At 35.9% G+C, this 13,991-nt stretch overlaps 2 protein-coding genes across 4 annotated transcripts in view; one reads left to right on the forward strand and one right to left on the reverse strand.

Moving 5' to 3' along the window:
* The window catches only part of LOC107661504 (cation channel sperm-associated protein 2-like), an 11,933-nt gene extending 10,374 nt beyond the window's left edge, over window positions 1–1,559 (forward strand). For 2 of the 3 annotated variants that reach the window (XM_016451118.1, XM_016451120.1), the window contains 2 exons: window positions 489–757; window positions 960–1,559. In XM_016451118.1, coding sequence (XP_016306604.1) covers window positions 489–757; window positions 960–991 — 301 coding nt within the window. In that variant the 3' untranslated portion in view covers window positions 992–1,559. The remainder of the gene's footprint in view (window positions 1–488; window positions 758–959) is intronic. The other variant, XM_016451119.1, reaches the window with a different exon arrangement.
* A 186-nt stretch (window positions 1,560–1,745) lies between these two features.
* Window positions 1,746–10,336, reverse strand: LOC107661454 (creatine kinase U-type, mitochondrial-like). Its single transcript, XM_016451044.1, has 10 exons — window positions 10,145–10,336; window positions 8,222–8,418; window positions 7,306–7,504; window positions 7,116–7,211; window positions 5,613–5,834; window positions 5,454–5,539; window positions 3,799–3,922; window positions 3,327–3,461; window positions 3,084–3,209; window positions 1,746–2,175 (listed from the first exon to the last, which is right to left on the reverse strand). Exons 2-10 carry the CDS (start codon window positions 8,371–8,373, stop codon window positions 2,062–2,064), a joined length of 1,254 nt encoding a protein of 417 aa, XP_016306530.1. The 5' UTR covers window positions 8,374–8,418; window positions 10,145–10,336; the 3' UTR covers window positions 1,746–2,061.
* Window positions 10,337–13,991: the final 3,655 nt, after the last annotated feature.

Raw genomic sequence — 13,991 nt, forward strand, 5'->3', positions numbered from 1 at the left:
TCTGTCATTCATGTTAATCAGTAAACAAAAGAGAGAAATCTCTCACTGCTCTTGACTAAATCACTTTTGTAACTTTCATGAGAAGAAATATATGTTTAATTTACACAGCAGTATTTTTATACATTTGATTACTTTATATAGTATACGTATTTCTTATTTATTTGTTCTACTCTAGTTATTTGTCCTATTGCTTGTAATTAGCTTCTTATTCTTATTTAATTGCTTACTGTTTACTTTTCTTCAGTGAGCTTGAATTTTGTTTTTCAATTTAGGCTAGTATTCGTTTTTTGTAATATTGACACTGGTGACAAGAATTATGAAATTTCTATGTTATCAACATGTTTTATATCATAAAGACCTTATTTAAAGCAAAAATAACTTTATTGTAGTATATATCGTTATCGTGAAATAAAATGACTCGTATGGTGATATAAGATTTTGGTCATATCGCCCACCCCTATGTTAAAACATTCAATTTGTGATTTCAGGGCGATAAGCCAAACAAACCAACTGAAGGACCACAAACCTGTCAAAGATGAGGAAGAACAACAAAGTCCAAATGTTAATTTGGACGGCCATACCTCGAGACATGAGCTGGAGTGGGACATGGGTCTGGAAGCGTTTATTCAGGCTGCTGAGTTTCAGGACGACTGTGAGACAGAGTGCTGGCGTGAAGACAATCTCCACAGGTACTTCGAGCTGATGGAAAAGCTCCAGTGCAACCTAGAGGAGATGGACCGGCTCCAGGATATATTAGGTGGGTATGAACACCAAGCGTTTTCATGATAAGCGAATTGCAACGGCAACATTATATTTGATCCAGTCTGGATAGAGTATTTTCATACAATCATACAATGCTGCAAAACATTTAACCCCCTTTGTGATTTCCTCTTTTTACTTAGTCATAATTTAATTTAATATAACAAAAGTCATTAGTTACTTTTTATCTGTTGTGACAGTTCAGGCTTTCCTTAACCTGCATGAATGCTGAGAAAAGTAAGAAGAATGCATCAGCAAACCAACTCTGTGACTTCTGTTCTCCGTCACAAGCACTGGATGGGGGACTTAGATGTGTGTTTTTTTTCTCACAGTTTACACTCATTTCTAATAAAATGTATATAGTTTAAATACTTTCTAAAATGACATCAGTAGACATTAGTAACATTTGTACTGGTAAGATAATAAACCTTTTCATCTTTATGATATATTGTAATGATGCCTGCTTGTTGGCAATTTACTGTTTTTAATGAATTCTATTAAATCTATCAATCTGTTGTTCTATCAATCTGTCTGTCTGACTACATTTTTAATTTACGTTTTCTAACATAATGCGATGTGCAAGCCTTGTGACTTCACCTCAGATTCTACCCAATTAGCAAAAGTGACTTTGAGCATTGAACTCTCAAAAGCCACCTTGGCATCGACGCCGAAAGTCTAGTGGGCAGTACACCGATATATAACGCCGACTTTATTTTACATGGACTGGGTCGCTTCATGCGGGCGTCATTTTGAAATCACATGACCAGCTGGACTTGAACTTATGGAATCAATTAATCATGGCTGACTGCAAATAAAGCGTTTCTGCAATACTTCATCCACACCACTAGGTGTCAGTACAAGACAACTCCCAGTGCAACATAAAAACATGACTGAGCACCTTTAATGTGAATTATTTCAGTGATAGTTTTGCTTTTCGCCTACTTCATGTAAAACAACAGTAAAATGTACAATAAAACACTCTCCGAGACCATTCAGCAATTTATATCGTCAACGTTCAGCAAAAACATGTTTAATTCTCTGACACCTGAGGCAAATCTTGAAAATGGCTATTAAGTATTATTGCAACACAATCAAGTCAGTTACAATGTGACAAATCAATAGCGCCACATGAACACAATCATGATGTATGATACATTCACTCCTGTTTTATACTGGAGTGTGGTTTGTCTGGCGAAACACAGAGGCATGCTTATGGATCAGTATCAGCGGAATATTGAAGGAGGAAGGAACACACAAGAGGGAGGAGTCAGGAGAAGGGAGGAGCTAACCAAGACTGCCAGTCTATTTAAACTGGCTGATGGGGGCGGGGATTTTGATGTCTTGGCCTCTCTCCAGTTTCTTCTCGCATTCGATGAGATAGTTCAGTCCATCTATCACAGTCTGAACCAGCTGGACCTGAGCACACATTGATAGAGACAAGAAGTTATGGTGAGGTAATTAAATTTTTTTTTTTCAATTTTGAAAGAAACAATTCACCCAAACATGAAAATTCTATCATCATTTACTTACCACAATATATCGGTACCCATGGCCTGAAATGAACACTCGCCAAATGCGAAATACGACTAAAAATCATCTTTGGCGAGTATTTGAAACACTGTTATTCTCCAGTTGGCCGGTAACTTTTTTAATTAATTTTAACAATGCCTGAAAACGCAATATGGCTTAGCGTGATTATGAAATCACAAAGACTGCATTGTAATTATACAAATATGTAATCTGATGTGCTGTGTGAAGTGCTGTTATCTTTTCACAGTTCACAGTAAAATATGCTTCTCACAAAAATCTATATAAATTAAAATGATGAAATACTTTGCAGTTCAGTAATATTGTGATATAGTGATATTTCTTTATTCTTTAATTTGTATAATTTGATTAAATAACAATAGAAATTAATAATAATTATAATAAACTGCAATCTGTTTTCCCAATTTTCCGCCTCTTTTTAATGAAATAATGCACATACAGATATGACATATAAATATAAAAATATTTACGGCCGGTAATTTTTCTCACGTCAATGGCCTATGGCAGGTGTGTGTGTGTGTATCTGTGTGTATATTAAACCTTCATCTCACAAACACTTTAAGGCTCTAATAATTTGATAACACAGTTAAATGTAATCTCTCACAAAATCCATTTTTCATACTGTACATTATATAATGTTGTGATGCCTAAATTTACTTGTAACATTTAAAATGTTTTTGTTTTTTAGTGTTTTATTTTGAATTTATTTAGACAAAGTAGTGAAGAACTTGAATATCATTATCTATTTTTTTTTTTACTTTTTTTACACCACTCACCTCTGATTGGCCCAGCCTGTCCAGATTGGAAATATCAAAAGTGTTTCCAACAGCTGCGGTGTCCACTCCTCCAGTCCCCCTTTTCTGGAGTCGCAGGTTATCCAGGATCTTAGGGAAACGAGGGTCCTGAAAGAAAAAGTGAACATAAATATTGAAATGCATTAATATTACCATGCATATGACAAACAAGGTGCAAAATTGTTAACATGACATAAGTTTATAGTGTATTTCTACAGCGAGGACCTTGCTGAGGCGAGGAAGAGTAACATGGACGCCAGCTCGTAGCCCTGTGCCCAGGTTTGATGGACAGGTGAGAATGTAACCCAGGCGCTCGTTCCACATGAATTCCCAACCCTTCTCCTGTATTAGTCTCTCAACCTGAGGGACAAAGAGAGAGTCTTGTGAGAAAGATAACAAGAGTGATCTGTTTTAACTAAGAACAATTAAAAAGCTGCTCAAAAATAAAACATACGACATATATTTATGATTCTCTTTTAGAATGAGCAACAGTCTAAGACTGACCCACACACATAATTACACACAGATGCCCGTCTGACAGGACGATGTGTTTACAACTGTATGTCCACAAAAGGGCATTGCTCTGAGCTGCAATAAACACAGCTGCAGCATCTCTGCTGGATAAATAATGGAGGCTTGTGCAGTTTTAACAGTGACTGAGAGCCACATACTACACAATACACATGCATGACCTCACCTCTTGGAGACCCCTGCAGAAACGCTCAAAGACCCTCTTCATGTTGCCCCCCTTCTCCATGGAGATCACACGAGTGTGGTCTTCCTCGTTGACCCACACCAAGAAGGTTTTCTCATTGTTGTGCCTGGAATTGAAAGGCATCTCATTATTATCTTCTGCAGAAATATTGAGGCCAATGTCTTTGGCCTGTAAATATATGCATGTGACGACAAAAATGTTTGGAAGAGATCTCCACCATGCGCATAAACAAAATAGTGGGTGACACTGAGATTTGAATATGACAGATTTGAATATTCAATGAGAAGAGTCTTTATACTAACTGAAAGAACAATTACATGAACAATTTTTGAACTTAAATTGCATTGCATAAATATGGAAATTGCACTGCATAAAAAAGAAATGATTAATGACTTTTCATTCTTTTTAAAAGGCGACATGCCCGTACAAGTATATTAAACAATAATATTGAATTTTTTTTGAAAAACATTAAATTCATTCCTATTTATAAAATACTACTGATAAAATGTAAAATGTGTATCTTTTGCTACACATTACCATATGAACAATATGATTTAATATAAAGGAAAGACTCATTTGGGAATTGGACTACACTGCTTGTGCTGTATGTTTTAGAATTCAGTCAAAAGGATCGTCTCAGAGGCATTTGATCTGGAGTCTATTTTGGTTTGCACTGTACATTTCTTATTTTCTAACAACAACTGAGTCAGTCATTCATTGGAGAATCGGACTCCACTGATTGCACTGTATGTTTCTGATTCTGTAAAAAAGGACCGAATCATTAAATTCATTTGTCTGGGAAGTGGACTCTACTGGCTGCATTGCATGTTTTGGATTCAGTAAAAAGGACCGATTCATTGAAGTCATATGCTTGGAAATCAGACTACACTGCTTGTGCTGTATGTTTTTTTTTTTAGTCAAAAGGATCGTCTCAGAGGCATTTAATCTGGAATTGGACTACAGTGGTTGCGCTGTATATTTCTGATTCTGTAAAAAACAAAAAACAAAGAACCGACTCAGTCATTTGTATGAGAATCTGACTCCACTGGTTGAGCTGTATGTTTTTGATTCAGTAAAAAGGATTGATTTAGAGTCATTCATTCGGGAATTGGAAGGCAAAGACTGCACTGCATAGTTTTCATTTACTAAAACAACCAATTGATAAGAGTCATTCAGTTGGACTACAATAGTTGCGCTTTATGTTTCACGCTTGTTGCGTAATTTAATATGCCAATACATCCACATCGGCAAAATGGTTCTTTTATTTTTAAAATAAGAATCTGTTCTCATTTCCCAAACCTAGTTACCCTTGACCTTATTACATTTTAGTCTCACTTTTAGTCTCAAATGGCATCAGAAGTGCTTTGTTAGCTCGAAAACCATCAGGGTATTAAATCAAAGGTAATTTCCAAATTGAGTCTGGCAACACTGGCACACTTTCCCTTGCAGGCAGAAGGAAGAAGAGAAAAAAGAGGATGAATAATGCAGGAGATGTAAGTAAGCCATGGGTACACTCCGTGATCGATATCAAACCACAGCACATGGCTGCTTCTGACTATTTCTGGATGAAACGCAGTCCTGTCAGAGGACATCGTTCGCCATCAAACCAATCAACTCTTCACTGAGGTTAAACTCACCAGATGCCTCTTGCGTCGGGCCAGTCGCGAGCCATGCCTGCACATGTCAACAGGGGCGACACAGGCTTATCAAACAGGAAGTGATCCTATATAGCAAAATGAAAGGTCAGCATGAAAACTTACTGAGTTACATATCATCACATTTATGAATATACCCACATCAATGAGCTGCTGCTGCTCTTGTTCGTTCATCAGAGTGAGGCTGTAGTATTTTCCAGCCAGATCCCCTTTTAGGCCTGCCAAGGCATCAATCACGACCCTCTCCACCTCTCTGCGCTCAGCGCGGGTGCAGGCCGGGGGAAGACTCAGGCCTCGGATGCTCCTACCTGTCCTGACTCGAGACGACAGCACGTACTTCGCATCGAATTGGCCTCCCCGTATCTGATGGGATGAAATTAGGATGAACATAATGGAAATAACTTGAAACTGTAAGGCTTGTGTTTGTGGCCTGCCTTTCCAGTTAAAAAAATGTAAAAGAATGGCAAAATGTTGGCCCCAATAGCCTCGTGGCAGTTCGCAGATATATAGTGCTGTTGTGCTTCACGCTTCCCAAGTTTGAGTCCCGGCTCATGGACCTTTCCTGATCCCCCACCCCCCTCTCTCTCCCATTTTGCTTCATGTTAATTAACTGTGCTATCCAAATAAAGGCAAAAAATGCCAAAAAATAAATCTTAGAAAAAAAAGAATGCCAAACTATCGGGATATTATGTAACTATGTGCAGTTTTTTAAATTACGTTTTAAAGTTGAATTACAAATGTATTTAAAAAAAAAAAACTATTCTTTCTTAGATTACAGTTTTTCTCAGTCGCTTTGGTGCATTTCTCACATCACTATTTACATTTGCACAACAGTTAGTTCAACCTCCACAACATTTAGTCATTTGTGCACATCATAGTAGCAGTTTCTCATTCCTTCGAACAAATTGCAAATGCTTTTGGACATGCATCAATTGCTTTCATACAACTCTCTGCTGTTTTATAACATTATCATTTGCTTATGTCATGTCAGTCAAAATTAACTATACTTGTGAATGCTGAATAGTCATTCCATATAAAACTAATAGTCCTCATTTCATTGCTTGAGTGTGAGAAATGCACCAAAGCGACTGAGAAAAACTGTAAACAAAACTGAGTATTACATTTAAAAAACAAAAACAAAGCATTTAAAACCGAAATGTAAAATTTAGCTTTTAAATTTAAAATGAACAAAAATAAATGTTTCCTTGATTGTAGGTCATTTTCACCAGGAGATCCAGTTTTTTTCAAAAATGTAAAAAAAAAATAGATAGATAGATAGATAGATAGATAGATTTGTGCCCTTGTTACAGTGTAATTACACAAATGAGTTCTAAGTAATTAATTAACAGCATGTACTGTGTTAGTTGCTTGTAATTACATATAATATACTGTTATTACTAAAGTAAATACTCTTAACATGTGTAACAATGTCTGAGTCTGTGACATGGTTAAAACCATAAAACTTATCTATAAATATATTTTAAAATATCTATAAAATCTACTTTAAAAAACACATTTGAAAAGTATCAAAAATGAATTATGAAGGCATTCCAAGACTTTTGGGAAATAAAAGTGCCCACAGTTCAAGAAACACCACTACTGTCCGTGTTGTAGCCTACTTGTAACTAAAACATTTCCTCTTACCTTACTGGAATCCAGGTCAGTGGGATGCTTCATGTTGCAGGGGTCATAACCATTGTGCCTTTCTTTGATGACTGAATTAAAGATGTCAGCAAAGACCTGCACAAAACATATTTGATGTACTTTTGTGCTCCAAAAATGCTAACCTCTTAATATGCCAAATGCGTGATAGGCCTATATAATATCCTCTCACCTCATATGACTCCTCATCTCCAGCCACCATTCCTACTGTCTTAATAAATGGGTGACCTGGGTTGTCCACACCAGTTTGGATAGCCAGGTCCAAAGTGTAACCATTTGGAGTGGTTTTATCACACAGCTTGGCATATACAGCAGGAGTCAGGTGACTGGCCATACAGTTATTGTGCTTTCGCAAATCTGGATATTCAGCACTGTTGGGAAAAAGAACTAAGCTGAAAATCAAGGGCAATGGCTGTGTCTCAAAACCAAACAAGCTGTCTACCAAGACAGTTGTTGGCCCTGTCTGTCAAAACGGGAGTTTTTGAGCGTCAAAACCGCGTTCTGTAGCCTACGCGTCAGATCCTAGTGAGCTCCCCATTAAAACAGCGTTTTGAGCGTCATAACCGCGTTCCGAACGCGTTCAAAACCGTTTGAGCTGCTAACAAAAAACGGCGTTCTAGAATGTCACAGACGCGTTCTGTACGCGTTAAAACCTAAGACGCGGCCTGTCTCGTGTTTTTTGGCACAGCCAACGTTCAACCACTACATGTGCATTTTTAAGACAAAACGTGAATTATGATATTAATTAATGCATACAAACAAATAAATAAATACATTTGCATTCATCATTTTGTAAGGTGTAAAAAATTAAAGGGTTAATTCTACTGTATTTAAAAGATCTAAACGAAACAATTAGATCTACAAGATAGAATACACAATTTAAAAGGTATAATATAATATAATATAATGCTTATTTATCGCTACGCGACCGTGGAACTGAATCATTCCTGACTCATATGAATGAACATATTTGACGCCCACTTAGGCGTTTGTGCAATACAATGCATGGTTTGTTTGGCATTCTCTCACAATATTTCATTGTTTTATGTAAGAAGATCGTTATAAAACACGGGTATGGCTGTAGTTACCTAGCAGGATAGATTCTCCGGACGTGCGCTCCTGCATTGACATGCTGCTCTCTGTTCAGGAAGAATCCCACGGTCAGAGATCCAGCACCGACCAACGACAAGATTCCCACCTTCCTTTTACTGGACAAAATCCGTGCGAAGCTGCTGGCCATTTGAACCCTATAGAAGCAGACGAGGTCTCTCCAGATGAACGTGGACTTGGAGAATGGACAGACAGAAGGAGAGACACTGGGGTTACTGGAGGATGCAGGGGAATGCTGCGGATATCTGCCCTTCTCCCACAACAGCCGTCTGATCACCCTCCTCCCCTCCACAAGCAGCAGCAGCACAGGACGAGATGATTCAGATTCTCCCCCAGCTTCTCCCAGCCCTTACAGTAAACCAGTCAACAACCTTGAATATCCTTACACTTAGGCTATTTCATTAGGGTCCCGGTGTGGTTAAATTTGATCAATGTCTTAATGAGTTGTTAAGGTAGCACCAAAAGGGAACAATAAATGTGTTGTTAACCGTGAAGCAACTGACACTGACAGCTCATTTAAACCTTGTACGTGACTTTGAAGCCTATTGGTTCAGCTTTACCTGTGAGACAACACACGCCCGTCTGCAGCACGCGCATGTGCGCTAGGGACTGGCTGATGAGTGGCCCCGTTGCATAAATTATATGGTTATTTAGATATAGGCCTAGGTTGAGATTTTTTTTTTCTGTGGTATGATACTATGAGTAGTTTAATTGCACTGCAGGAGCCTTACAAGTTCACTTTGTGTCTTTAAATGAAACTAAGAAGGTTAAAAATGCTGTAATAGCCTACATCAAAAAACGGATGGTTCTGGCAAGGACTATTAGAAGATATTAGAAAATATCGTTTAAAAAAACGTGTCCATGTTATAGTTTATAATCTTATAGTCTATATCTTAATTTTAAAAAGCAAGACATTCAAGACTGTGCTATATTGTGAATATTACGCATTTTAGCCGCGTGGCCCGCGTTACAATGTTCGTTTATGATGTTCATCGGTCATGTAGGCCTATCACCTTCAATAAGTTTTACACACACTGGCTAATGAATTTAACCCATTTAACCCAGCATTTCACATTTGTGATTCAAATTGCTTTTCAGTTTGAAGGGTCTGAAACAAGTTGTAGCTATTTTAAATATAAGTAAAAGTGCATATAGTTTTAACAGCATGTAAAAAAATGTGCTGTAAGTCACCTGACCAGATACTGTATATGACCTCTGTCTCAAGACCACAATAAAGGAAGCACAGATATAGATATATAGGATCATATTTGCTATAATATTAAAGGGTCAGTTATTAATATGATATTAAGATTCTCTGTCATGATCACTTGTCAGCTGTCAGATTTATGACCAGTCTGACAACTCTTAAGCCACATATTGTAATTCCATTGTCTTAAAAAATGACATGCTGTTCGTTTCGTATGTGCTCATGTAAACTGCAAAACATTTGTGAACAAATAGGTTAACCTAAATTCATCATAAGCCTGCTTTAGGCCTAACCACTGAAACAAGTTCATAGCATTTACTGGTTTTAGTTGGGATGAAAATCCCTAGTTTAAACCGCTCCCCTAGGATACTATGCAGAAATCATGTGAAATAAACAAGATAATTACCGTAGGCAAAACAAACTAAAGCCTGTATAATAATCCCTTACTGTTTTGTACAGCAAGCTGGTCGTTATTGTGAGATTAAATCAGTGTTTAAATCATGCAAGGCAGAAATGCTACTGAGTGAATTGCAGACTTTCTATAAAACAGGCATATTTCCATTGAAATGCAGTGCAAACATGGAATGTTTGAACAAGTATGTCATTCATCAAATGTAAAAGTACCCTAGCGGCGCTTCAAAATGAATGATACATTACACTGCTTGCATATTTGAAATGAAATTTTAAAGCTTACCAGATACTTTTAATCCGCCGAAGTTGGTCTTATCTTCTGAAGTACAGTAGGAACCAGGTACAAGGTCAAAGCTTTTACTTTCTTCAATGCAGCAGAGCAGGAATAGGTGTGTCCTTCTTTATTACAGTGCTATGGCGTGGTTAAGACTTCCTTTTGTCTGACCTGCCACTCTAACAATCAAGTAGCACTGTGCCATTCATTCATTGGCTGGCTAATGCTGCCTAATGTGTCCTGGGAACAAAATCACAACTGGTTTCCTTATCTGTGTCCGGTGTGATCAGAGCTGGGAATGAGATAATAAACCCACGATCAGTTCAAAGGTCACTGGGACGACGGTCTCTTTACAGCCTACCTTACAACACTATTACATTGATGTCGTTAAAATCAACTAAACAATGTAACAAAGAAAATCCACACTATGTAAAAAGGTAACAAAACAAGATTCAGCTTAAGGCCATTATTGTCTTTATCTTCTGTATTGTTTAATAACTGATTAATGTCTAGTTGCTCAACTCTTGGCCCTGAAGTCTTTACATATCCTTTTAACCAGGTCAAATTAGTCATGCAAGAGTTGCATTAAAGTTCTTATCTCTTACTCGTTTCACTTATTGTACGAATAGTTCTTTAGGTAAAATCTATAGCTAATATAAAACGATTTTAGTAGACATTGAAGTAGTTTGATTTGATCTGTCACATTTGATTTATCTAAAACTATTACAACAGAAACTATTATATATTACTGAAAGAAGTACTATCTGTTGTATATAAACTTTCATTGTGTATATATATATATATATATATATATATATGAAGCAGTTACAATCACAAACTCACAAAACAAAACAACAAGAAACTAAAATAACTAAAAACAATTGTACCTCACTTCAAGTGACCAAATAATAGATTTAAAATGTTTACACACTGTATATTGCTGTATTCTGTATATATACTGTATCACTGCTCCCCCTGGTGGAATTATTCTGCTATATACAAACATGAAAAATTGTTTAGGCCCGTGTTAATAGAATTTATAGCACAGCTTTATTTAAGAGTTTTTTCAAACTGTATTAAGATCGTCTGCACATCATGCATGTAATAAAACCTTGAAAATTTGTAAAACGTATTTTAAAATTTCACGCTAACCCGGCAAAGAACCCAATTCCAGAGTTCCAAACATCACTAAATGAACTCACCACAAGGCGGCGTTACTTTCCCTACTTCCACTGGAACAGGGCCGCAACTGGAAAAAGTTGAAGCTGCTGTCCATCGACTTTGATTTTATTGTTTTGATTTTGATTTTATATAAAAAGCTTTTATAAGCTATTATAAAGCTATTATAATCTATTCCTTTACATTAATTAATTATTAATGTAGAATGATTAAGTAGAACATTCATTCTGGTAGACAGAATGGTTCACCTAATTACAGAACCAACAATATATATTGTTAAGCTTCTTCTTTTTTTTTTTTGGAGGGCTCTTGGATATGTCATAGCCTGCCTATGCACTGATTTTCAACATACCATGTGTCCTGTCTGAGACTCACCTTTTAGCCATGATTTCATTTAAATGAAGGTCAGTACATTCAACAAAGGTTGATGAAAGCCTTATAGTGACAGCTACTATCTATTTACACAGCCACCTTACAATTTAGAGATTTATGGATCAGTCAGTGAAAAAATGTCAGTCTTAAATCTGTTAGAAGTTAGCATTTTCTAGCAATGAGAATCCAACCTGTTGCTACACTTTTGAATGAAACTAAAACGAAAGCAAAAAGCTGTTAAATGGTGCAACATTAATCTCAGGAGACACATGATTTCGGTCACTCTGTATTTAGTCTACACAACAGGCGAGTTTCCTGTAAACAGATCTTTCCTCAAACATTGTATTACTTTAATGATGGTCTGAAATCTTCTGGATATAAAAAAAACACCACTATTATAGCTATATTTAAATCATAAAGTCATACACAAGCACTAACTTAAAAGTGAATCTGAACTGACCAGTGAATATAAGTATATTAAATAAAAGGTTTTGTTTACCTCAGATAAAACCTATCACTTTCAAGAAAACTGAGTGAACTCATTGCTTACATGAACTACCATTCAAAAGTTTGAAGGTTTTTTTTTTTTTTTTTTAATGTTTTGGAAAAAAGTCTCTTATACTCACCGAAAAAAATTATTTGCTCAAAATACACTAAAATAGTTATACAGTGAAATATTATTACAATTTAAAATAGCTGTAGGGGTGAATTCAGATAAATTGGGATACTTTTTGCCATTGAGATGATTGAGAAAAATGTCCCAGTTAACCCAAAGGCCTATTATAAAATGTTATTTATTCCTGTCATGGCAGACCTGAATTTTCTGCAACCATTATTCCAGTCTTCAGTGTCACATGATCCTTCAGAAATCATCCTAATAAGCTGATTTGCTGCTCAAGAAACATTTCCTATTATTACCAATATTAAAAACAGTTGTTCTGCTTAATATTTAATATAAACAGCGACCCCTTTTATATATATATATATATATAAAGACATTCAAAAGAACAGCATTTTCAGCCAAGAAGATTAATGTAAGAACAACGTAACAATATCAAACAGTAGTAAACCAAGCCCAATGGTACTTAGTTTTTTTTTTTAATTGCTTTTTGCTATTAAATTGCAAGAGATTGATCAGAGATGTATCAGAAGAAGGGAGACAGATGGCATCAAATACAGCATTTTACATTACATTATGCCATGTGATACTGTATATAAAAAACAGTTGTTCTGCTTAATATTTAATATAAACAGCGACCCCTTTTTTATATATATATATAAAGACATTCAAAAGAACAGCATTTTCAGCCAAGAAGATTAATGTAAGAACAACGTAACAGTATCAAACAGTAGTAAACCAAGCCCAATGGTACTTAGTTTTTTTTTTAATTGCCTTTTGCTATTAAATTGCAAGAGATTGATCAGAGATGTATCAGAAGAAGGGAGACAGATGGCATCAAATACAGCATTTTACATTACATTATGCCATGTGATACTGTATATAGAAGCATTATGTGAAGACTGCACATTACTATAACTCACCCTTCATCTCAAAAATTCAGCTAGAATATAGATTCAGTCATATGGCACAGTGAGGACATTTACTGCATTGACAGTAAACCTTATGGCCATGTCATGCCTTCATCACACCTTTTGATAACACACTAGATAAATACTTTTACAAACATTATTGATTTTATGTGAGATATGCAAGTTGCAAGGTAATGTAAGTGTATTTTCTAACATGACAGTTATTGCCTGCATTACTGTAATTATTTCAGTGACAAAGGTGATTTGAAACATGAATCTTGCATTGTTTGCTCTTGAATGAACTGATTGTTAAAAGTACTAAATTGAAAGAAGATCACAATGTTGCATTTCAGTGATTAAATCAAATGTTCTTGATATATATTACAATAATCTTAAGTTTTGAAACAATGATTGTGTTGATGAAAATATGTGTAATTGTAATGAAAGCATGAGATCAGGTTACAAGTGTGATCAGTTTGGATTTTTGAAATTATACACCTTGTGAAAATAGTACAGCATAGCATAATAAATGATCAGCATAGCAATTTTAGTGTAAAAATGTAAACATTTAAAGGAATTTCTCTATGTCTTGGCATTTGGTTTGTCCCCCTTTTGCTTTAATGACAGCAGCACTTGAGTTTTGAATACAACCTAACGATCATGTTATCGAGCGTGAAATCATGAGATCAGGTTTTGAAAGAATGACTAATGGTGTTACAAGTGTGATCAGTTTAAATTTTGTCCTAAGAGTTTGGAAAATGTACACCTTACTTGT

This window comes from Sinocyclocheilus anshuiensis, unplaced genomic scaffold, assembly GCF_001515605.1.
Source record: "Sinocyclocheilus anshuiensis isolate Anshui unplaced genomic scaffold, SAMN03320099.WGS_v1.1 scaffold491, whole genome shotgun sequence".
NCBI lineage: Eukaryota > Metazoa > Chordata > Actinopteri > Cypriniformes > Cyprinidae > Sinocyclocheilus > Sinocyclocheilus anshuiensis.

Coding starts and splice junctions, on each gene's coding strand:
- LOC107661454 (XM_016451044.1), bottom strand. CDS start 8,373: ATGGCCAGCAGCTTCGCACGGATTTTGTCCAGTAAAAGGAAGGTGGGA. Junction 7,505..8,221: donor CGGAGAATCTATCCTGCTAG/GTAACTACAGCC, acceptor TTTTCCCAACAG/TGCTGAATATCCAGATTTGC. Junction 7,212..7,305: donor GAGATGAGGAGTCATATGAG/GTGAGAGGATAT, acceptor TGTTTTGTGCAG/GTCTTTGCTGACATCTTTAA.